The sequence below is a fragment of the Rhinopithecus roxellana genome, chromosome 17, assembly GCF_007565055.1.
Source record: "Rhinopithecus roxellana isolate Shanxi Qingling chromosome 17, ASM756505v1, whole genome shotgun sequence".
In the NCBI taxonomy this organism is placed as follows: domain Eukaryota; kingdom Metazoa; phylum Chordata; class Mammalia; order Primates; family Cercopithecidae; genus Rhinopithecus; species Rhinopithecus roxellana.
In genome coordinates this window covers 36,755,324-36,779,162 of record NC_044565.1, presented here as the reverse complement: position 1 = coordinate 36,779,162, position 23,839 = coordinate 36,755,324, and the positions used below count along the sequence as shown (strand labels likewise).

General features: G+C 38.4%; 1 protein-coding gene across 3 annotated transcripts in view; it reads left to right on the top strand.

Annotated features, from left to right (window-relative positions):
* Positions 1-23,839, top strand: part of AFTPH (aftiphilin) — a 69,068-nt gene that overhangs the window by 31,007 nt on the left and 14,222 nt on the right. For all 3 annotated transcript variants that reach the window (XR_004054332.1, XM_030921101.1, XM_030921100.1), the window contains exons 3-6: positions 12,590-12,741; positions 14,129-14,255; positions 14,647-14,703; positions 18,185-18,307. Coding sequence is in view for 2 of the 3 variants with exons in the window: in XM_030921101.1 (XP_030776961.1) it covers positions 12,590-12,741; positions 14,129-14,255; positions 14,647-14,703; positions 18,185-18,307 (459 nt within the window). In the remaining variant the exon portion in view is untranslated. The remainder of the gene's footprint in view (positions 1-12,589; positions 12,742-14,128; positions 14,256-14,646; positions 14,704-18,184; positions 18,308-23,839) is intronic.

The following is a 23,839-nucleotide window of genomic DNA, read 5'->3' as shown; positions in this document are numbered from 1 at the left end:
AAATTAGCTGGGCGTGGTGGCATGCATCTGTAATCCCAGCTACTCAGGAGGCTGAGACAGGAGAATAACTTGAACCCAGCAGGTAGAGGCTGCAGTGAGCCGAGATCATGCCACTGCATTTCAGCCTGGGCTACAAGAGAGAGACTCTGTGACACACACACACACACACGACTTTCTTGGATTTGTTTGGCTCAGGCCTCATGCTTTTATTTTTGCTAATGGGTTATGGAAAATGAACAGAATTTGGATGTCGGGAAAGAGAAACTGCTGGAGGAGGCCAGAAGAACTTTGGGAAGAAAATTGAAGTAGTGAAATGGATAACCCCTGCTGAGTAAGTGACTGAGTCAGAAGTGGAGAAAGATTGAACCAAGACTCTCATTCTTACCCTGCTGTTGTGAAGGAGAGTTGCAGCTGGCACTTTCTTTCTTGGGCTTCAGATTCTGCTGGAAGAGTGTATTAATTTAGCCCTTTTGGAGAGGATTAGATTTATTGGTATTTTTCTTTAAAATGTTTTCCCTAGTTGCTCCGGACAGTGTTCCAAACAAGCACAGAATTCCTTTTTTTTTTTTTGAGACAGAATCTTGCTGTGTCGCCCAGGCTGGAGTGCAGTGGCACGATCTCAGCTCACTGCAGCCTCCACCTCCTGGGTTCAAGCAGTTCTGCTGCCTCAGCCTCCTAAGTAGCTGGGAATACAGGCCCGCACCACTACACCCAGCTAATTTTTGTACTTTTACTGGAGATGGGGTGTCACCATATTGGCCAGGCTGGTCTCGAACTCCTAGACCTCAGGTGATACACCCAGCTTGGCCTCCCAGAGTGCTGGGACTATAGGCATGAGCCACTGCGCCTGGCCTCCTCACATATTAATAACAGTAAGCAATATAAGTTTTTTAGTGGTAAAAGTTGAAATGATTTATTCCTGTTCAATCTTACCTGGATGCCACAAGTGTCCCGAACAAAATGCCATCAAGTGGTTTTGTCCGAATTTTGCTTTGACAGAATGTGAGTGTTTTAGAATTCAGAGCTTCATTAAATTAAACAAACATGGCAATTTGATTTAATTTGTTTGATTAAGCAAGCATGGAAAACAAATCTTTGTTTTGTGAAGTCAGACGAATGGTATAGTTGGTCATTTCAGATTTCTTCCACTTTTCACTATTTGGTATGTGACATTGTCCAGGTCCCCCCCTTTTTTTTTTAGCACTTTCCTATTTTTAGCCCACCAAAAAGATATCTTAAAATGTTAATAAATATGTCTTCCTTGGGGTTAGTGCAATAATTTGTTACTTAGGTAGGGAAAAGTCAAGCAAGAATTCTTTCGAAATTAAAAAAATGTTCTTAGTCTAATTCTCAGCTGTGGGTCCAGTGAGTCTCAGTGGGTTCAAGCTTTGATGTAAAAGCCATACATGAACATTATTAAGAAATAGGTATCTTCTCCCTTCAGTGAATAATTTTTTCTGAGAACCTAAAGTTTAATATATTTCATTCTTTTTTGTTTGTTTGTTTGTTTGTTTGAGACGGAGTCTCGCGCTGTCGCTAAGGCTGGAGTGCGGTGGTGCGATCTCCGCTCACTGCAAGCTCTGCATCCCGGGTTCACACCATTCTCCTGCCTCAGCCTCCCGGAGGGGTAGCTGGGACTACAGGCGCCCGACACCATGCTCGGCTAATTTTTTGTATTTTTAGTAGAGACAAGGTTTCACCGTGTTAGCCAGGATGGTCTTGATCTCCTGACCTCGTGATCTGCCCACCTCGGCCTCCCAAAGTGCTGGGATTACAGGCATGAGCCACAGTGCCCAGGCTGTTTCATTCTTTTGTTAACATTCGTATAAATTGTAGAGAAGGTAAGTACTGGTATCTCCATTATACAAATGAGAACGAAGTCTTCACTTTTTGGCTAAAGATGTAAAAAACAAAATGCCAACAACAACAACAAAACCTTCCTTACATTTCAAAGCAGTCCTTTTTTATGAATGTTATTTTAATAATTTTTTTTTTTTCTATCCTGGGAAGCCAGGAAATTTTCTGTATTTTTAGTAGAGACAGGTTTTCACTGTGTTAGCCAGGATAGTCTCGATCTCCTGACCTCGTGATCCACCCGCCTCGGCCTCCCAAAGTGCTGGGATTACAGGCGTGAGCCACTGTGCCCGACAGAAATTTTCTTTTAGAAAAAAAAAAAAAAGTTTTTGTTTCAGAAAGAAATCTTGATTGAAATAACCAAGATGCTTGTTTCACAGATATATGGTAAAAGAGATAATAAATGTCATAAGCACTGCATTTAACCCTGAGCTTTTGTAAAATGTTAAAATATTGTTCTGGATATCATTTAGAAATTTAGGTGTAACAGGGAAGTAATCTGTTTATATTAATTGGCTATAGAAAAGGAGGCTATGAGTTATTTTTTATTAGACATCCAATTGATAATGCTACAGGGAAAATGCTATTAGCTGAAGATTTGTTTTGAGAGCTTTGAAAGTCGAGTGGCACCAAAAAGAAGAGAATTACTAATACCTTGGCTTGTGTTAGTTCAGGATTAAGTTACTGGTTTGTTTTGTTTTGTTTTTGAGACGGAATCTTGCTCTGTCGCCCAGGCTGGAGTGCAGCGATGCGATCCCGGCTCACTGCAACCTCCTTCTCCTGAGTTCAAGCGAGTCTCATGCCTCAGCCTCCCAAGTAGCTATGATTACAGGCACAGAAACTCAGCGTTCTTAAACTGAATATAACCAATCCTACCTTTTCATCTTCACTTATTTAATCATCTAGCTAATATTTATGCAGGTTTTCCCTCCTGTGAACATTGGAACATACAACTGAAAACAGAAGTGAGCAACAAAATAAGAGAATTAAGATTTAAGACTTTAACCTTCCTTATAGATCTTTGCTTACTTATTTGGATAGAATTTCCTTTTGCTATTTTTTCCTCAGAAAATTTGACTATCTGGTATTTAATTTCAAAATAGAAATGCTTTATTAGGTTTATTCAGAAACTGCAGAAGGGAAAAATCATGTTTAGATCATGGGGAATATTACAGCTGCTCAATCTTTATAGAGCTTGAAATTGGGGATTGGTAAGTATACAGTTGTAGATTGTACTTGATAGCTTACTTAATATTTAATGGTGATGCAGCATAAGATATCCTCTTAAATGGAAGATTAAATTACCCAGTGGATTTTAATGCTTCTTCTAAACTTCTACCTGAGTGTGAAACCTAATGCTATCAATATTAAAACTATTGATATTAATCAACTTCTGTCCCTAAGCAAAAAAGGAAAACTAACTGGAAATAAGTTGAAGGAATATCAAGAGTTACCTTAAATATATAATACTTAAGTCATTACTTAATATCCTTGATAGGGTCTTGGAAACTGCGACTTTAAGGGAAAGGACATATAACAAAACCAATTTTACCATAGGCTAACTGATACAAACAAGAGTTAAGTTTCTGTGGCATCTTTCTGGTCACAGAAGCATCACTGAACTTCTAAATAAAGACACAAAGCACTTCTAATATTAAACATTTAAATAAATGTGAGCTATACTTACATTTTAAAAAGATTACTAAAAACAAGAAACATAATTACAGACCCATTTTTTGGTGAATCAGTGAGTGACACCACTTGTAGTGGTGTGCTGGGTAAAATAAAGGGATAAATGTTTGCGAAGCAAAAATGATCTGAGGAGCATCTCCTACCACCATACAATTCAAAAACAATCACAGATCTTGCAGACTCACTGGGCACTTTCATACTGCATCATTTATTGCTGTACATTTGTATGATTAGTGTAGACTTCATGAATGTTTATTTTATAATTTATTCTTTTTGCAATCTACTTATTCCAGCTCAGGATCGCCAGTGACCAAAGCCTATCCCTCCAGCTCAGGGTACAAGGCTGAAACTATTCCTGGCCTGGATGTCATTCCATTGCAGGGCACACTCACACACATACACCAGTACTCACTCAGACTGGAACAGTTTAGACAATCTAATGTGCACGTCTTTAGGATCTATGAGGAAACTGGAATACCCAGAAAAAAACCCATGTGGACATGGGGAAAATGTGCAAACTCCACACAGATAGTGGCTGCAGCCAGGAATCAGTTGTTTTTCTCATCAACATTACAACAAAATGACATTATTCAAGGACTGCTGTCCTTTAAAGGAGATAGGCATTTGAGTGGCATAAGAACCAGAGTCTGGGCTCCTAGGTACACCTCTCTGGAAAGCTGAATGAGACTTGCAGTACGCTTAATCTCTTTACACCCAGGTGTAGTCTTTTATAAAATAGAGGTATATTAGTTACAGTTCCAGATAAACAGAACCAATAGGGTATGTGTGGAGGTTAGGGAGGGAAGGATGGAAGGGAGGCAGGAGTGGAGGTAGTAGAGAGAGAGAGAGAGAGACTGATTATTGGAAATTGAGAAGCTCCAAAAGCCACAGTGCGTAAGCTGGAGACCCAAGAGCTGATGGTGTAGTTCCAGTCTTGAGTCCAAAGGCCTAAGAACCAGGAGAGCAGTGGTGTAAGTTCCAGCCCAGAAGCCAGCAAGCTTAAGATCCAAAAAGAGCTGATTTTTTAGTTCAAGTCCAACTGAAGTACCAACTCAAAATCAAGCAGAAGTTCCTTAGCCTTTTTGTTCTTTTCAGGTCATCAGCTGATTGGATGAGGCCCACCCACATTAGGGAGGGCAGTCTGCGTTAGTGAGATTACCAATTCAAAGGTACTCCCAGAATAACGTGTTTTGGCGTTTTTTGGTTTGTTTGTTTTTGAGACAGGGTCTCATTCTGTTGCCCAGGCTGGAGTGTACTGGCATGATCTCTGCTTACTGCAGCCTCCACCTCAGCCTCTCTAGTAGCTGAGACTACAGGCGTGTGCTACCACACCTGGCTAATTTTTGTATTTTTTTTATAGAAATGGGATTTTGCCATGTTGCCCAGATGGTCTTCAACTCCTGGGCTCAAGCAATCTGCCTGCCTCAGCCTCCTAGAGTACTGGGATTATAGGCATGAGCCACCGTGCTCTGCCCCAGAATAATGTTTGACCAAATATCTGGGCACCCATGGCCCAGTCAAGTTGACACATAAATGTAACCATCACAAGAGGGAACACCTTACATCCATATATAACTTTCAGGATTTTTGGAAGACTGTAACCTGTTTGTGACTAAAACATGCCAGTTGAGAAGGTGTGCATTAGATAAAATGGCTTACTTGCACCAATGGATAAAGTGAAATGGCTGCTTATATACCCTGGGACTTTCTTCCTCTACCTCCAGACATAAAGACATGACAGAACTGGGAATGAGCAAAAGTTGTCAATTCATACTTGAAGCTTTGCCCCACTGATGAATTAAACCATTGGGTAATCATTTTTTGCTTTCCCAGAAACCAAATCTGGTTTAAAAAAATAAAAATAATTATAAAGACATTCAAGGTAATGAAGGACCCTGATAGGAAAATGAATATATAACAAATGAGAAAATTGGGAAAGAGGAAAAAGCTATAAAAGCAAGTGTACCTTTGAAGATGTGGTATAGCCAAGGATGCATTACGACTTTCGTGAGCCCTTTCTCCATAAAATATGTTTTTTGGTTAACAGTAGAAAGTAATATGGAAGGGCCAGGCATGGTGACTCATGCCTGTAATCCCAGCACTTTGGGAAGCCAAGGCGGATGGATCACTTGAGGTCAGGAGTTCAAGACCAGCCTGGCCAACATGGTGAAACCCCATCTCTACTGAAACTACAAAAGTTAGCCAGGCATGGTGGTGTGTGGCTGTAATTCGAGCTATTCGGGAGGCCGAGGCAGGAGATCACTTGAACCGGGGAGGTAGAGGTTGCAGTGACCCGAGATCTGCCACTGCACTCCATCCTGTGCAACTGAGCAAGACTCTATCTTGATGGGGGCAAGGGGAAAAAAGTAATAGGCAAATTTGTGTGAGAGTGCCCCCTAGTTCTGGCTCTTGTCAGTATACTCAGCTATCAGGCTATTTTGAGAGCGAAAGCTCCTACTTTGGGCTAGTTTCCATTCACAATGATTTTTGATAGGTACGAACTCGTCTAAGCATAAGTATACTTCTGTGTAAGTAGCATAGCTCCTCTACTTGGCTTCATAGCATTGGACATTAATAGAGAAAATGAAAAAGGAGGGTGTGGTACCTGCCTTGAATAGCATTTGATTTTTAATCCTACATTTGTCAGAGCCCCAGTTTTTGAAATGTTTAATAGCCAGATGTGCTACTGTTTGCCAGGCTTAGAAGCTGGTACTTATATGAATGAAAAGGTGTGACTGAGTCACATAAACTGGCATTCAGCTAACCAGTCACCAGTTTATTCCATATTCAAGGGAAAACTGAGGACTATTTTTACTCTTTATACTTTGAAGATAATGGCATTTAAAATTAAAATAATCAGGGCTGGGTATGGTGGCCCACATGTGAAATCCTAGTGCTTTGGAAGGCCAAGGTGGGAGGATTGCCTGGAAATAGAAGTTCAAGACCAGCCTTGGCAACATAGAGACCCCATCTCTACAAAAAATAAAAATTAGCCAGGCACGGTGGTGTTCACCTGTGGTCCTAGCTACTCAAGAGGTTGTGGTGACAGAATCGCTTGAGCCCAGCAGTTCAAAGCTGCAGTGAGCTGTGATGACACCGCTGCACTGAAGTCTGAATGAGCGAGTGAGACTCTCTCTTAAAAAAGAAAAAAAAAAAATCGAGTAATTGGTGTAAAGACTATTTTAATTTGACGTTTAGTTAGTATTGTAACATCAGCTAAATGTTTAGTATGCTAAGTATGTGTGCATTTATTTGTTACCCTCATTTTCAGAATGCAGCCCTGACTCTTTAGTAAGAATTAACAACTAACTTTGTTGAAAATGATGAATTTTAGTGTTCGATGAAGTCATTTGCTTTAAGCATAGTTATCACTGCACATTTAACAGGTAAATCCCTTATCTAATAATGTCTAGAAATGTTTTGAAAGACCACAAAAAGTGGGGGAAACATGGTTTAGTGAAAAGAATGTAGGCTTTGTAGTCAGAGTTTGGATCAAATCTCGCTGTGTACTATACCACCAGTAAGGCTATGGTTAATTATCTGAATCTTCCTGAACTATAGTTTCTTCATCTGTAATATGAAGACAATAATACCTCTGGAGTTTCTCTTAGAAGATTCATGGAGTAAATACATGTAGAGCGTCAAGCATAGTATGGTATATAGAAGACAAAATTTGGCTATTATATGTCTTATAATTATTTAAATATGCCCAACCTGTGTATAAAAATGATTTAGATGGCTTACAATAAGATATACTTTTATAAGTAGAACAATTATGCCCCCTGCAGTCCTAAATGAAGGCAAAGTGTTTTTGTTTTTGTTTTAACTAGTGCACATTAATACTAAGTATGTGCAGGAACCTAGGTTCTAGAAATTCAAGAAAAAGACATAGTCCCTGCCCTCAAAGCTCTTGTAATTTTTAGAAATTGGACTTAGAACCGCTTTGATGACAATATAGTGGTTAGGAGCACCTACTCAGAAGCTATACTTCCTGAGTAGGAACTCAGCCTCTCCACTTAATATTCGTGTGACCACAGGAAAGTTAACCTCTTTCTGCTCTGCTTTTCTCATCCAGAAAATGGAGATAATATTATTACCTCCCTCACATGGTTCTTTTGAAACTTAAATGAGCTAAAATTTGTAAAGCATTTAGAATAATGTCTGCCACATGGTAGGCACTATGTGAACATTGAATGAAAATTATGATGCACCATAGCAAGCTTTTGCAGTTTCTGAGTAGGTTTCAGAGTACATCTTTTGATCTTTTGCTGAATTTAGGCTCCCACTTTCCTGAGCTGGGTTAAAATAATATTGTTTGCTTTACCTATACTGCCTTATATGCCTAAGGAAACTAGAGCTCAGCCAGTCTCACTTCACCAATTCTAAATAATAAACTATCTATTTTTTGGAATTTTACATCTAATTCAAGTCCACATGTACTGTAATATGTTAATAAATGTCACTGTTTGATGCAACCTTTTTCTGCATTAATCTGCTACAAGGAGTTTGAAGATTTGTGTTGTGCCCCCACCTAATCAAAACCAGTAGATTTCCCATTATGGCTACATGTACTCTGTATTGAAATAGGAGTTCACACAAGCAGGGTAGTATAAGCAAAGTACCTTTTTACTCATAAGAAGAAATCCAAGTTTAATATTTTACTTTAACTTGAGTTTTGATGTGACACTGAATTTTACTTTATGTTATGCATATGTTTATGCATATGTTATGCATGTTGTTTATGCATATGTTAAACTATCCTTGGCTGATATTGAGAGGATGATTGTAATTTAAAACAGATTAAAATACTTAATATATGTACCCCCCAAAAAAATTTTTGAAAAACAAACTTGAAACCTTTGCCACTCTCACAGTTTTCATACACCTTTTATCCCAAGTACTCAAATTTTATGTTCAAAATAACAATGATTTCTTTAAAAAAAAGTAGTGTCTGATTAACAATCTGTTTGGGAAAATCTGTTTCCTGAAAAAAACCTGTCTGGTCATAAGAGAAACTGTTCTTGTGGTAGGTTATTTTAACTTCTCTTCTTCTGAGTATTAGTTATATTCTTGTAACTGTTCTACTTACCAAGTTATTTGGACTATGTTACATCACATTTTTGCATGTTTAACTTTATTTTGCTTCTTGGGAAGCAAAGTACTCTTTTTGAGATAGAGTCTTGAGCTTCCGCCTCCCAGGTTCAAGCGATTCCCCTTGCCTCAGCCTCCCACATAGCTGGGATTATAGGTACCCACCACCACGCCCAGCTATGTTTTTGAATTTTTAGTAGAGACGGGGTTTCACAATGTTGGTCAGGCTGGTCTCAAACTCCTAACCTCGTGATCCGCCCGCCTTGGCCTCCCAAAGTGCTGGGATTACAGGCGTGAGCCATCGTGCCTGGCTGAGAAGCAAAGTATTCTTAATGCCTAATGTGTGGTTTACACATTTTGTGTTTCATAATGCAATCAAGATTTAAGTCATAATACCAGTAAGCCAACCACCAATATCCAAAATGTAAACTCTGCAAGGAGTAACCATAGCAGGTTTCATTTATATGAGACTCTTAAAAATAGATACTTAAAAACTAGGTACTTTTTTCCCCCCAACTCAACAGGGATGACCTTGGGAAGGATGCACAATACTTGGATTAATTTCTTGTTATAATGTGGTAGAAATTGATAAATTGAGATAAGTATTTTCATAGTGATTTATAATGCTAAATCATGGTAGAGAAATATTCTTAGCTTTGATTCTAGTTTTGAGACTCATTTATTTCATTCCCTGGCAAGCCACCTGTGTCTATATGTATCATCTGTATAATAACAGTAGTAATGATAAAAGCTGCCACCTCTGACACCCTGGGTGCCAAGTATTTAATCCTCTAAATTATCGTCCACCTCATGAGGTAGATAGACCCTGATATCTCCAGATTATAAATGCAGAAACTGGGCAGAAACAGTGGCGGGCACCTATAATCCCAGTTACTTGGGAGACTAAGGCAGCAGAGTCACTTGAACCTGGGAGGCCAAGGTTGCAGTGAGCCGAGATCACACCACTGCACTCCAGCCTCGATGACAGAATAAGACTCTGTCTCAAAAAAATAAAAATAAAAATAAATGCGGAAACTGGAGTCTTAGCCCCTGGCTCTATAGCCCTCTATTGAAGTGTTATTATACCAGTCATTTACTTACTGGAATTAACTAATAGTAAGTTAAATTTGGCCTTATTTATTACCAAGAACAAGATAGTGGTGAGAAACTTGTTACAGGATGCCCTGACCACCAAACTGGTCTTATGGAAATTGATACACTTTTTTTGGAGACCAAGTCTTGCACTGTCACCCAGGCTGGACTACAGTGGCATGATCTCAGCTCACTGCGACCTCCACCTGCCTGGTTCAAGCGATTCTCATGCCTCAACCTCCTGAGTAGCTGGGACTACAGGTGTGTACCACCATGCCCTGCTAATTTTTGTATTTTTAGTAGAGATGGGGTTTCACCACGTTGGCCAGGCTGGTTTCAAACTCCTGAGCTCAAGCAATCCACCCGCCTCGGCTTCCCAAAGTGCTGGGATTACAGGCGTGAGACACTGCACCTGGCCGGAAATTGATACACTTTTAAAAGTAAAATGTCAGAGCAAATTTAATTTTAATAAAAATCTTTGGGCTGGGCACGGTGGTTTACACCTGTAATCCCAGCACTTTGAGAGGCCGAGGCGGGCAGATCACCGGGTCAAGAGATCGAGACCATCCTGGCTAACACGGTGAAACCCCGTCTACTAAAAATAAAAAATTAGCCAGGCGTGGTGGTAGGCACCTGTAGTCCCAGCTACTTGGGAGGCTGAGGCAGGAGAATGGTGTGAACCTGGGAGGCGGAGCTTGCAGTGAGCCGAGATTGCGCCACTGCACTCCAGCCTGGGTGACAGAGTGAGACCATCTCAAAAAAAAAAAAATGTTGGGCAATGCTGTTAGTGGATTCTGGTTATTTATTATTTACAGCTCTATCTCAAGGGTCAAACCGTGACCCACAGGATGAATCTGTCCTGCCGCCTGTTTTTGTAAATAAGTTTCACTGGAACATACCCATGCTTATTCCGAATGGCCTACAAGGCCCAACATATTTACTATCTGGCTCTCTAAAGAAAAGATTGCTAATCTCCTGCTCTATCTTATTCAACATAAGATTTGAAGCAGTCTAATGTAATATCTGATTCTAAACATATATGAAACTTTCTTTAGAAATTTCCATTCAACTTATATCCTTTGTGGGAAAAGGCTAAAGAAGAAGTAAAAATTGAGGCGATTAGGTAATGTTTCTTTGCCTCAGCTTCATTCCACTCATTTGAGAATTTTGCTGGTGTCTTGACACCTGGCAGTTATGTGTAACATTGCCCAAGTGGTTGGATGTGTTTTAGGGTCATTTCTTTTCTTCCTGTGGTAAACATTTTTTCCTATCCCATTAAAAAGATAACAAAGAGGATACAAGAAAGATTTAATTTACAGAGAAATAAAATTTGGTCATATGTGAGTTTTTTGTTTATCTTCCCTGCCCAGGAGGAGCCAATCATGTATCCAATTAGGTGGTTATCTGATCTCTTGGAAAATAATGTCTGTCCGTTCCCTCTGTTGAGGCAAGTGAGAGCAAGGGCCCCTTGACGCACTCAAATTTCACAAGCCTTGGGATCTTGAGGCTACCCTTTACTTAGGGTTCATAATCGATAGTGAGAACCTTTTCCAGTATCACACACATGAATATAATTATGATGTGAGTAACTTTTGTAGAATTACAAAAAGAGTACCCTGAGACTAATTATGCAGTGTTAAGTTTTTGCTCTGATACAGCTTCCAAAAGAGATTTGGATTCAGAAAAGGTGAAATTTTTTCCTTTTCCTTTTTTTTTTTTTTTTTTTTTAATTTTCCTGGGTGCTCACTACACTACAAAACAGAAATCAAGCATCAACTTGTTTTTGTTACTTGGCAGGAAGTACCATCATGATGTGGCATTTTGCTCGTACAGTCTGTGTCAATTCAATAGTACACTTAATCTTACAGCAGGCTTTAACTTACTAAATTTGTATTCGTAGTTGATGTTTACATGGTAAACTGGGCTAAGTTGGAAAATATATTACATGTATCTGAAATAGGAAAATAGGAATAAATGTTATTGTAGGTTACACATGTATAGTAAACCTAGTGGTACCAAAACTAAGTTGATTTAAACCCAAGAAGTTTTAGTTAATAAAAATATGTAAAAAAAAAAATGCCAAGAGATTTATCTGTTTGTTCTTGGTGAAACTACTCTGGGGAATATGAAGGCTTTACTTAGGAGAAAGGTAGTATTCTATTCAAAAATACACATGCAACAAAGACGAGTAGAAATGGAATATCTAAAAGACAATACATATCACCAAAATGATGAATGAGCTTTTTGAATTTTTTATCAGTAAAAATTGAGACATTCTTTCCTACTTTGGTTTGTACTATTAGCAGCAAAAATATTTCCAAAAGGCTATCAAAATTCGTGTTTATGTCCAAAAAAAAAGATTGTTTAGCTATAATAACATAATACTTCTCACAAGCATCCGATCTTTTTGTTCCTAAATCTAGAGTAGATGAGTGGTGGTAAGAGACATTCCAGTGTGGTGGAAAGAATATAAATGCTCTCTGGGTTTTTTTGGTTTTTGCTTTGGGCAGATTATTCACACATTGAGATTGCTTTCTCACTGTACAATTGGGTAATTTATTTTTTGTAGAATTTTGTAATAGATAAAGATAATGCATGTAAAGTAGCAGGTATATTGCTTGGCACGTTGCTTTTACTTGCCAGCTATGTAGCTCATCGTCATTATTTAAATTAATCATTTAGAGTGATTGTTTCGTGAGTAGTTGTGTTCTTTTCACTTAGTGTTTTCTGTATCTGAGTGATGGTTCTCTTCCTGTCTTACAGTAGTGGACAGGGTGTGCATGTGTTTGCATTTTAATACTATTACTATGATATCAAAATTAAATGAAAATAAACTTTTGGGGGGGGTGTTTTGATGCAGACAGCTTTATTAAACCGCCTGGAGCGAATTTTCGAAGCATGTTTTCCTTCCATACTTGTCCCTGATGCTGAAGAGGAAGTTACTTCCCTGAAGCACTTGCTGGAAACACGCACTTTGCCAGTAAAAACAAGAGAGGCCTTACCTGAAAGTGGGTAAGTAGAAGAGAGTTTTTAGATAGCATGTGTTTTTGTTACTTTCAGCAGTTCTAATTTATAAGTTTATCTTAAAACATTAAGGTTCAGGCCGGGCGCGGTGGATCACCTGAGGTCAGGAGTTTGAGACCAGCCTAACCAACATGGTCTCTACTAAAAAATACAAAAAATTTTAGCAGGGTGTGGTGGCGCATACCTGTAATCCCAGCTACTTGGGATTGAGGTTGAAGCACAAGGATCGCTTGAACCCAGAAAATGGAGGTTGCAGTGAGCCAAGATCATTGCACTCCAGCCTGAGTGACAGAGCAAGACTCTATCTCCAAAAAAAAAAAAAAAAATTAAGACTCAAAAACATTGTGTCAAAACCTAAACTCCCTGCCTCTTTTCTTTTGAGCTGTTTGTTGTTATATTTCTAAATCAATATTCTAATCGATTGATGTTATATATTATTTTTTGACTTCTTAGAATGGTAAGCGAAAATTTAGATCTTACCTCTGCTATTCTCCCCTCATCTTCCCCATATATCAGTTTTTGGTTAATTTCTTATTTGGCATTTTCATTAATATAATCATGTATATATTGTTTACTCTTAAGCCACTGTTTTCTTTATAGTACAACTTCTTCCTGGGCTTCTCTTTTCATTAGTGTTTCCCTACCCTTTGAGAGCTTGTTCATACACTTGTGATCCAACCCCGTATTCTGCTGCCATCTAGAATGGTTTCAGTCTGGGCTTACACATATGTTGTCTTGGGACTTCCCTTCACTTAGATCCCATTTTGGTGGAGCACATCCTCCAACAGCCTTCTGAGAAAAAAGATAGATGGGAGGTAAAATTTTATTCTACTCTCACATTAAATTTATAGTTTAAGATCTCTTTGTTGCCGATGTTCTGAAATTTCACAATGAAATATCTTTTTTTCTTTGAGACAGAGTCTCACTCTGTTGCCCAGGCTGGAGTGATCTTGGCTCACTGCAACCTCTTCCTCCTGGGTCAAGCGATTCTCCTGCCTTAGCTTCCTGAGTAGCTGGAATTGCAGGTGCCCACCACCATGTCTGGCTAATTTTTTGTATTTTTTAGTAGAGATGGGGTTTCACCATGTTGGCCAGGCTAGTCTAGAACTCCTGACCTCAGGTGATCCGCCCGCCTCGGCCTCCCAAAGTGCTGGAATTACAGACATGAGCCACCACACCTGGCCTCACTTAGTTATTTTTCTAGTGACTTACAGTCACTAGTGTTGGCTCTTGATTTCATTCAAATAGTTATATACTTATGTTGGACCCAAGAGTAATTGGAATGTGTAACATGTCACAGCCATATTATAAGTAGAACTCATGGTGAAAGTTACTGAGTAACCTATTGTTGATGGCTTCATCCTGGCCTTTGCAGGGAATTGCTAGATGTGTGGACTGAGCTACAGGATATCCATGATGCACATGGCTTGAGATACCAGTGGGGCGGCTCCCATAGCAACAAGAAGCTTTTGTGCTCCTTGGGAATAGACACCCGAAACATTGTGAGTTTGTTAGTACCTTCTTTTAATCAACCTGTGGGTGTTTTAAAATTCTGTTATACTTCTGTTTAAGCTGTGGTAAGCTAGTTCCTCAGAAAATAAATACTTCGTTTAAATGTTCACTTATATTGAATGTGCTGACTTGTAAACATCAGTCTACCTAAATTTTTCTTCAATACTTATTTTTAGAAAAAATTGTTTTAGTAGTTTTTCTTAAATATAAAATGAAGGAATTGGACTGGGAGATAACCCCATATGGGCAATTTTTAAGTTTCATCAGTTTATTCCAATATATATAATAAAACATCGCAAGCATATTTGGAAACTATTTCATTGTATGATAGATTATTCTCTAAATATCTGTTCTTTCTGTCTGTCTAACACGTGTGTGTAGCTCTTCACGGGCAATAAGAAGCAGCCTGTTATAGTGCCCATGTATGCAGCAGGATTGGTAAGTACAAAAATCTCTCTGCATGTATTTATCATTACTGCATTTATTCTGTAAAATCATCTTAAAATACACTTCTGTGTCATGCTATATAAGAGACGTTTAGTGTTGGAATCTGAAGGGTATAAATAGATCTTTTTTGAACTCATAAATCCCATCAAATACTGATCGCAGGACTTTTAAAATATTTCATTAATTACAGATACTGTTTTGTTTTAGATTGAAAATTTTTATCTTACTAATATTAGCATATATAACTGTTTGTAAAATGCACCTTTGGAGGATTCTTTTTCTTTTCTAAACTTGCTTTAAAGAAAAAGCTGAAGTATCTGAAGACCTAGCGAAGTAATTTGTTTTAATTCATTTATTAATTTTAAATAATGCAATATTGAGGCTATATATGTACATAAAAGCTTAGAAACACCAAATTATAGTGAAATTTAAATGAGCCAGGACTTATAATGGGTTCTTAGTTTTTCCATTAATATTTTAAATGTGTTGAATTTTGTTTTTTCAGTTATGCCAGGTAGTACCAGAAAACAGACATTTTCATTCTGTTCCTTCTCAAGACTCAGTCATATTTTAAAGTTTGATGTTTGTGTTTTTTGGTGTGTCTTTATTTTTATTGATGAAAAAATATATTTTGCCGGGCGCGGTGGCTCACGCCTGTAATCCCAGCTCTCAGGGAGGCAGAGGCGGGAGGATAGCTTGAGCCCAGGAGTTCGAGACCTGCCTGGGTAATACAGCGAGACCCCGTTCTCCACAAAAAGGAAAAAAAAAAAAAAGAAACAAAAAAAAAAAGAAAAAATATATTTTTATTGATGAATAAAAATGTCCTATCAAACTAAAAACATTACTCTAACCATTAAATTGGAAATTAGGGAAAAATAATGAAGGAATCTTTGGTATAGAATTTATACAACCCATTATGTGCATGTGACAGTTAATTTGCTGTGGAACTTGACCTTTAAATCTATAAACTTTCTCCATGAATAAGCACTAATTATTGATTTTGAATTGGAACATTTTGATTTTTGTGGAATTTTCTAGAGTTTTTTTTTTTAATCAGTGTTTACTCCTTTGTAAATGGTTTTTACCATGTACTTTAAAAACACTTTGATGATCCCCATTGTTTTCTGTTGTAGGTAAATATAATGCTGAACATTTCTTTAACTTTTTGGTTATTTGGATTTCTTTTTTTCTCAAGGAGTAGCAATCCAGAGGTGGTTGATGTTATGGAACTAGGAATTTAATTTGTAGGCACTTTCATTCAGCATATTAGGGGCAGTGACCTACTTAATGCTAATGTGTAGCCTCACCCCATTAACCAGTTCTGTGAGATTTGTGAGGAGTTAGAAGCTAAAGCTTATACTTTATTTTTCAACCTTCATTAGAAATATTTTTACTATTTCTATGGACTTTTTTTTTCCACTTTTTTCCTCCCCGCCATCTTTTTTCCGGTTTATTTTCACATCTGTCAGCTCATACCTATAGCTACTATTTCTATATAAGCTTGAATACCAAAGTTTAATGAATATAAATGTATCTCCTCTCCTCCATCTTTGTGATATCTTTCATTTAGAAACCTTTCTTTTAATATCAAGTTTTAATTATAGCTAACTTTACCCATGGTGCCTTACATGTATGAGATGTTCAATAATCTTTTGATCTCACTTGGAGAAATAGTACTTGAAATGATCATTTAAGCCACTGGTTCTCAAACTTTCATGTGTATCAGAATCACTTGGAAGACTTGTTAAAACACAAATTGCTGAGCACCCCCCCGCCACCCCCGTTTCTTGTTCAATATTTCTGAGGTAGGCTCGAGAATTTGTACATCTGACAAGTTCCAAGGTGACACAGAAGCTGCTGATCGGGGATCACAATTTGAGAACCACTGCTTAAAGTGATCATTCAAATTACAAGTCTTGGCTGAGACTAGTAATTGTTTACCAAATGTATCGACTCTGCATAAGGGCACACTAGAGGACCTGTATAATACTTATGGTATTGAGTTAGACCATGAACTTCTTTCATTTTTCTAGCTGCTGGGTTAAAGCCTTTCAGATGTGCTACTGTTAAGAATTGATTCTGCAAACTGTTTTAGTTTACGCCTGTTTTATTGGGGAAGGGAGGAGGCAGGGATTGTCCTGAAAATTTTAGAAATTTACAGATTCTAACATTAATGACTTAGCAGAGCTTTGAGTTTTGTTTTGTTTCTTTTTGGTCCAGTTAAGGGTGATTTTGTCTAGGATATAACCTTTGATTGAAAAATATTCAAAAGCTTATCAGATATTATTTTAAAACATGTAACAGTTTGACTTTTTTCAGACCTAGATTATGGCCCATTTTGAGTTTGGTAGAGTGTTGATGAAAAATACTGATTTTTTTCCTATTTCTATAGCCATACTGAACATCTATCTTTCTTACTCAAAAAGCATATTAGGCCAGGCGCGATGGCTCACACCTGTAATCCTACCACTTTGGGAGGCCGAGATGGGTGGATCACCTGAGGTCAGGAGTTCAAGACCAGCCTGGCCAACGTGGATAAACCCCATCTCTACTAAAAAAATACAAAAAATAAGCCAGACATGGTGGCGGACACCTGTTTTTTAGCTACCCAGGAGGCTAAGGCAGGAGAAGCGCTTGAACCCAGGAGGTAGAGGTTGCAGTGAGCCAAGATCATGCCACTGCACTCCATCCTGGGCAGCAAGAGCGAAACTCCATCTCAATTAAAAAAAAAAAAAAAAAAAAAGGTACATTAGATTTGTAACAAACCCTGTGGAACCTGTAAGATGTTTTCCTCTCTAAAAAGGCTGTGTATCTGCTTTGCCTGTCCAAGGAACTAAGTACTAAGTTTCCAGTGCCATCATAGAGATCAGGATCAAACATTACATTTACACTGAAGGATATAGATGTCATATTATATGGCGTGTTTTAGAATCAGCTCTCACTTCTCACACCACCATGGGGTAATGTGTACAAAGGGTGCCCTTTCCATTTTAGTGTCATTAAAGTGTTGGATTTTTAGAGATTAGATGTGAAATATTGTTGTCTCCCCCCACCCATCCTGAGTTGGTGCTTATGCTTTGATGTGACAGTAATAACCCTGTACTTTAAAACATCTGATTTACAATACAAAGTATTGCTTTAAAAACTTTTGATTCTAAAGGTATTGTGAATGGTTCTCATTATAGTGCTATAGGATTTTCAGTAAATAAAATTTAAGAATAGCTGGGTGTGGTGACATGAGCTTGAGGCAAGAGGATCCCTTGAGCCAAGGAGTTTGAGGCCAGCCTGGGCAACATAGTGAGACCTTGTCTCTTAAAAATGTCTCTTAGAAAAAAAAACAAAAAGACTAGTTCCTTTTTGTCTTCAGTACTTTCCAAGTGACCTGTTTTTTAGTTTCTCCTTTCTGATAGATTAACTTAAGCTTGTGGGCTGTGCCCCCCACCACCATTAAAGGTTAATATTCCTTTTTCAGGGTATGTTAGAGCCCACCAAGGAACCATTGAAACCACTTTCTGCTGCAGAAAAAATAGCTTCCATCGGTCAGACAGCCACCATGTCACCAGATATGAACACATGTACATCTGATCAGTTCCAGGTAAAAATATCTATATGTGTATAAATATGTTTATGCATGTATATACACATATATCCACACATACTGCCTTTTTCCTTCATTTATGACTGTTAGTTTTAAAAATATTTTTAAAGCTTGATTTAATGATGAATATGATTTTGATTAACATCCCTTGGAATACAATGAACAAATCTTTAATTTTTGAAAACAGAAAAGCTCAATTTGAGAAATGGGCGATTATGGGTAAGTTCTTAAACCTTTCCAGGCCTTAGTCTCTTTATCTATAAATTGAAGGATTTAAAACAAGTATCTCTAAAGTCCCTTACAGTTTGAATACTGTGTAATCATAATTACTGACACAAATCTGGTAAGTGCTGGATTTTCAAAAAGAAAAATAAAAGAAAAAAGGAAACACTGTATTTATACCAACTCTATAAGTCTGCTAGTGTACAGGGGAGTAGTAACACCTGCAGAACTAGTATTTTTTCTGGAATCCTGTGAAATTTTATAAAGCAGTAGTAAAGGTTAGGTATGTCCATTGCCTTAAACTTGTTTTTAGAGTTTAAGCAAAATGGTTATTTAACTCGAAAATGATGTGACCTTTAACTGAACAATGTATGGATTAGGAAAATAGAAAACAACTGTTTTTTTTTTTTTTTTTTTTTTGAGACGGAGTCTCGCTCTGTCGCCCAGGCTGGAGTGCAGTGGCCCGATCTCAGCTCACTGCAAGCTCCGCCTCCCGGGTTTACGCCATTCTCCTGCCTCAGCCTCCCAAGTAAGCTGGGACTACAGGCGCCTGCCACCTCGCCCGGCTAGTTTTTTGTATTTTTTTTTTAGTAGAGACGGGGTTTCACCATGTTAGCCAGGATGGTCTCAATCTCCTGACCTCGTGATCCACCCGTCTCGGCCTCCCAAAGTGCTGGGATTACAGGCTTGAGCCACCGCGCCTGGCCTTTTTTTTTTTTTTAAATGGAGTCTTGCTCTGTCTCCTAGGCTGGAGTGCAGTAGTGCGATCTTGGCTTACTATAACCTCTGCCTCCCGGGTTCAAGCAATTCTCCTGCCTCAGCCTCCCGAGTAGCTGGGACTACAGGCATGTGCCAACATGCCCAGCTAATTTTTGTGTTTTTAGTAGAGATGGGGGTTTCACCATGTTGGCCAAGCTGGTATCGAACTTGTGACCTCAGGTGATCCACCCACCTCAGCTTCCCAAAGTGCTGGGATTACGGTGTGAGCCACCACACCCAGCCAGAAAACCGTCTTGCCTTTCTTATCCTTTACCTCCTTGGCACACTTAAGCACAAATTTTTTTTCAGACTAATATGTTAATATAAAGTCTTCTCTCACTTTTTGTCTGGGTAAAATGGGCCATTTGGGCTTGCTTACTCTTTCCATATCAAGTTAGAAACTGACTCAGTGCTGGTTAAATATTGTATTTTTAGAATTTTAGTATTTTTAAGTGAACATTACCATTTCTAAAACATATTCTTGCCATGTTTTGTCATTTCTCAACCTTAGATGTCATCCTTAATTGTATCTAACACAAAAAGTGTATACTTGGACAGCCTTTCCCAAAATGTGTTCCCATTGAACATTAAATCCCCATTAAAACCATTTAGAGATGGTTCACTAAAGGGTTCCAGGGTAAAGTAAGTTTGGGAAATACTTCATATCATAGCCCCATAACTACCCTTAGAGATCACAACACACATTAAGGACACTGAAGAGTCCTGCAGTGAATGGCCTTAATTTTAATTCATTTCTCAGATTTACTTGGCCACAGGACCTTTTTTTGCAGAGACCAGAGGAGAGGGGAGTGGTAACACCTGCAGAACTAGTATTTTGTAGAACATACTTTAGAAAATGTGTAAAGCATAGGTCCTGCCATTTTAGGTGTGTTTCAGGAAACATCTAATATTACTGCTGTGTACCACTATGTTTTATACTTGGACATAGCTTAAATGTTACTTTGAAGCCAGCTTATTACTAGCACTGAATTAGTGGTCCATGTTTATAATACCTGGCCTTGATGGTTGGGCAGCAGACAAGGTGGCTTGGGCAGAATGTCTCCATAGGTAGAATCTGTTCTTAGTTACCTTAATTTTGTTGCCCCGATATGCCCTCTGGCTATAAACTGCTCTCCCAGGTCTGCCCTGTCTATGCATATTTCAGAATTACCTTTCCCATGGCACATTTTTATTTCTGCCTCCATCTGCATTCTTATTCCTACAGTGTTAGGTACTAGGAAAGGATTTTGAGTAACTACTTGGTACATTCACTGAAAATGGAGCTGTTCTTATTGAGACCATTTGTTGCTAGTTTGGCTTGCTTCCTCCTCCATCTAACCATTTCCACCTTACAACCCCGTAAACTATTGCTTATTGTGTCAGTTAGCTATTGCCTGTCATTTTTGCCTCTAGCTGATTTGATCTTACTGTGTATTTCATTTTAGTCATAGCTTATGTTTCTTAGATAATTTCACTGTGGACTTGACAAAAAAGTAGTCCAGATGACCTAATGAAAAAACGTGTTTAGAATTTTGTGCTAAGATGCCTGACCTCCATCACAGAATTGTATGGTCCTTGCTTGACTCCATACCTCTGACTCAGGTTAAAATATTTAACAGAGCAGGCGTGGTAGCTTATGCCTGTAATCTCAGCACTTTGGGAGGCCAAGGCAGGTGGATTGCTTGAGCCCAGGAGTTCAAGACCAGCCTAACCAATATGGCAAAACCCTGCCTATACAAAAATTAGCCAGGCATGATGGCATGAGCCTGTAGTCCCAGCCTCTCAGGAGGCTGAGGTGGGAGAATCGCTTAGAGCTCAGAAGGTCAAGGCTGCAGTGAGCCATGTTCACACCACTGCACTTCAGCCTGGGCAACAGAGTGAAACCCTGCCTTGAAAAAAAAAAATTTAACAAACATCTAAAGTACATTTTCTAAAGAGTCTCTTTACAGAAAATTATATATATATTTTATATATATATGTATGTTTATATGTATATGTGTGTATATATATGTGTGTGTGTATTATATGTGTGTATTTTTTTTTTTTTTTTAGGTAGAGTCTTGCTGTATCACCCAGGCTGGAGTGCAGTGGCATGATCTCGGCTCACTGCAGCCTCCACCTCCTGGGTTCAAGCGATTCTCCTGCCTCAGCCTCCCAAGTAGCTGGGACTACAGTCACACGCCACAACACCAGACTAATTTTGGTATTTTTAGTAGAGACGGGGTTTCACCATGTTGGCCAGGCTGGTCTCAAAACTCCTGACCTCAAGTGATCTGCCTGCCTCAGCCTCCCAAAGTGCTGGGATTACAAGGCATGAGACATCGCACCCGGCCTAGAAAATGATACTTCTTACTACTCTTGTTTGGCATGCTACATACACACACACGTATGTGGATTTCATACACACAAATGAAATACACAAATATGTGTGTGTGTATATACATAATTTTACTTTTTGGCCATGCAGGAAGTTACATCTTCCTACTAGTCTTATTTCTTTTAGATGGAACAGCTCTAGCCTTTAGTGCTAGAAGCAGCAGTGGCTTCCAAACTTAGCACAAGCACAATTGGATAATTCCCATTATGACTACATGCTTTTGGGTCTGTCTGTTCTATCGCAATTTTGGTACCCATTGAGTTTGTTTCTGTCTTCCAAATTGGCTTGTATTCATTGATCTTATAACTATTGCATCTCTTGTTTAGAAATGTATTAACTTAGTTTACAGGTGAAAACAGTAATTTTAGCTTTTTTGGGATTGTGTGTGTGTTTCTAAGGTCACACCATTGTGACCACTGCTGATTTCCATCTTAGTAAATACTTTATACTTTATTCATCATTAAGTAGGGTCAACACTCTGACTAGCAGTTATCTATCTAGTCGCTACTAGCAACTTCTCTTAGACTGCCTGATATATTTTAGTTGTGAATCAGAATTTTAGAGCTAGAAAAAAAAATGATTATCTAGTTCCATGCTGACTTTTTTTTTTTTTTTTTGAAACCGAGTTTTGCTCTGTTGCCCAGGCTAGAGTGCAATGGCGCAGTCTCGGCTCACTGCAACTTCTGTCTCCTGGGTTCAAGCGATTCTCCTACCTCAGCCTCCCAAGTAGCTGGGATTGCAGGCACCTGCCACCACACCCGGCTGATTTTTGTATTTTTATTGGAGATGGGTTTCACCATGTTGCCCAGGCTGGCCTTGAACTCCTGACCTCAAGTGATCCACCCACCTCGGCCTCCCAAAATGTTGGGATTACAGGCGTGAGCCACTGTGCCTGGCCACTATGCTCACTTTTTACAGCAAGAAAACATATTTGGAAAGGGTAAGTGATTTACCCAAAACCATGTATTAGTGGTACTGCTAGGACTAGAATCCAAGCCTCCTGTCTCCATGTTTTTGTTCTTTTTATTATGACCTTATTTGCCTAGTGCTGTTTTCTCTGTAATAATAATTCATACCACATTGCTTCAAATAGTTTTAAAATGCTTCCTTCTCATGCTTTCTCTTGAGTTTCCATACTTGTGAACATCATTAGTTTTAATCTTTTTTGCTTTGGTATCCTGTTTTTTACCTTTTTTCATTTCCATTAAATGTTGATTCGTGTGTATCACCTCATTATGATTTTGGCTGTCTTCTAAATACCATACCCTATTTGAGAAGCTCAGATTTCAGCAAATCATTGAAATATTTCTAAGCACCCAGCTACTTGACATCATTCAGATAGAATGTGTTCATGAAAGAACTTGCTCCATTTATTCAGAAATTGTTATTGCATAAACCTAGATTTTGTCCATTCAGTGTGGATTATGAGCAAAGGTGTCACTGATCTAGAAGTGGAGTAAGTTGAATCTGCTAGAATGCTTAGAGATGTTTGTTTCCTTTTAAGATCAGCTAAAGAGGATATTTTCTAAATATTTATTAGCTGTGCAGGTAGGTTATAAACTAGGTTTTCAGCAGTTTAACTTTTATCTGAAATAATTACAGATTCACAGGAAGTTACAAATACAGTACAGAGAAGTCCCTTGCACCCTTCACCAGTTTCCTCCATGGTTACATCTTACATAATATACTATAATGTAAAAGCCAGGAACATGACATTGGTAAATATGTGTATATAGGTCTATATCATATCACAAAGATAGATTCATGTAACCACCACCACCACTATTAAGAACACCCTTCATAGTCACCGCCCCACAACCATCCCTTAGCCCTGGCACCCACTAACTAATGTTATAGTATTTTACTCAATTTATACCTTGCTCCAGGCTGGACCTGATTTTGGGGGACTAAATACTTAAATTAATTTGCCTGTCATTGGTATCCCAGTTATCCTGATAGTCATATTATAATATCATGGATTAGACTTTTCAAAAATAACTGATTCATGCTCCTTTTCTATAGAAAACAGTAAATGACCTTACCTACCCAGAAAAAAATTAATACAAAGTTTTAACAGTGCCTGCCTTACAATAAAGTGTAGTGTTAAGCGATGTCCAAAAAAAACTGATAACATTTTGATATCAAAAGTCTAATAAAATACAGCCTATTTT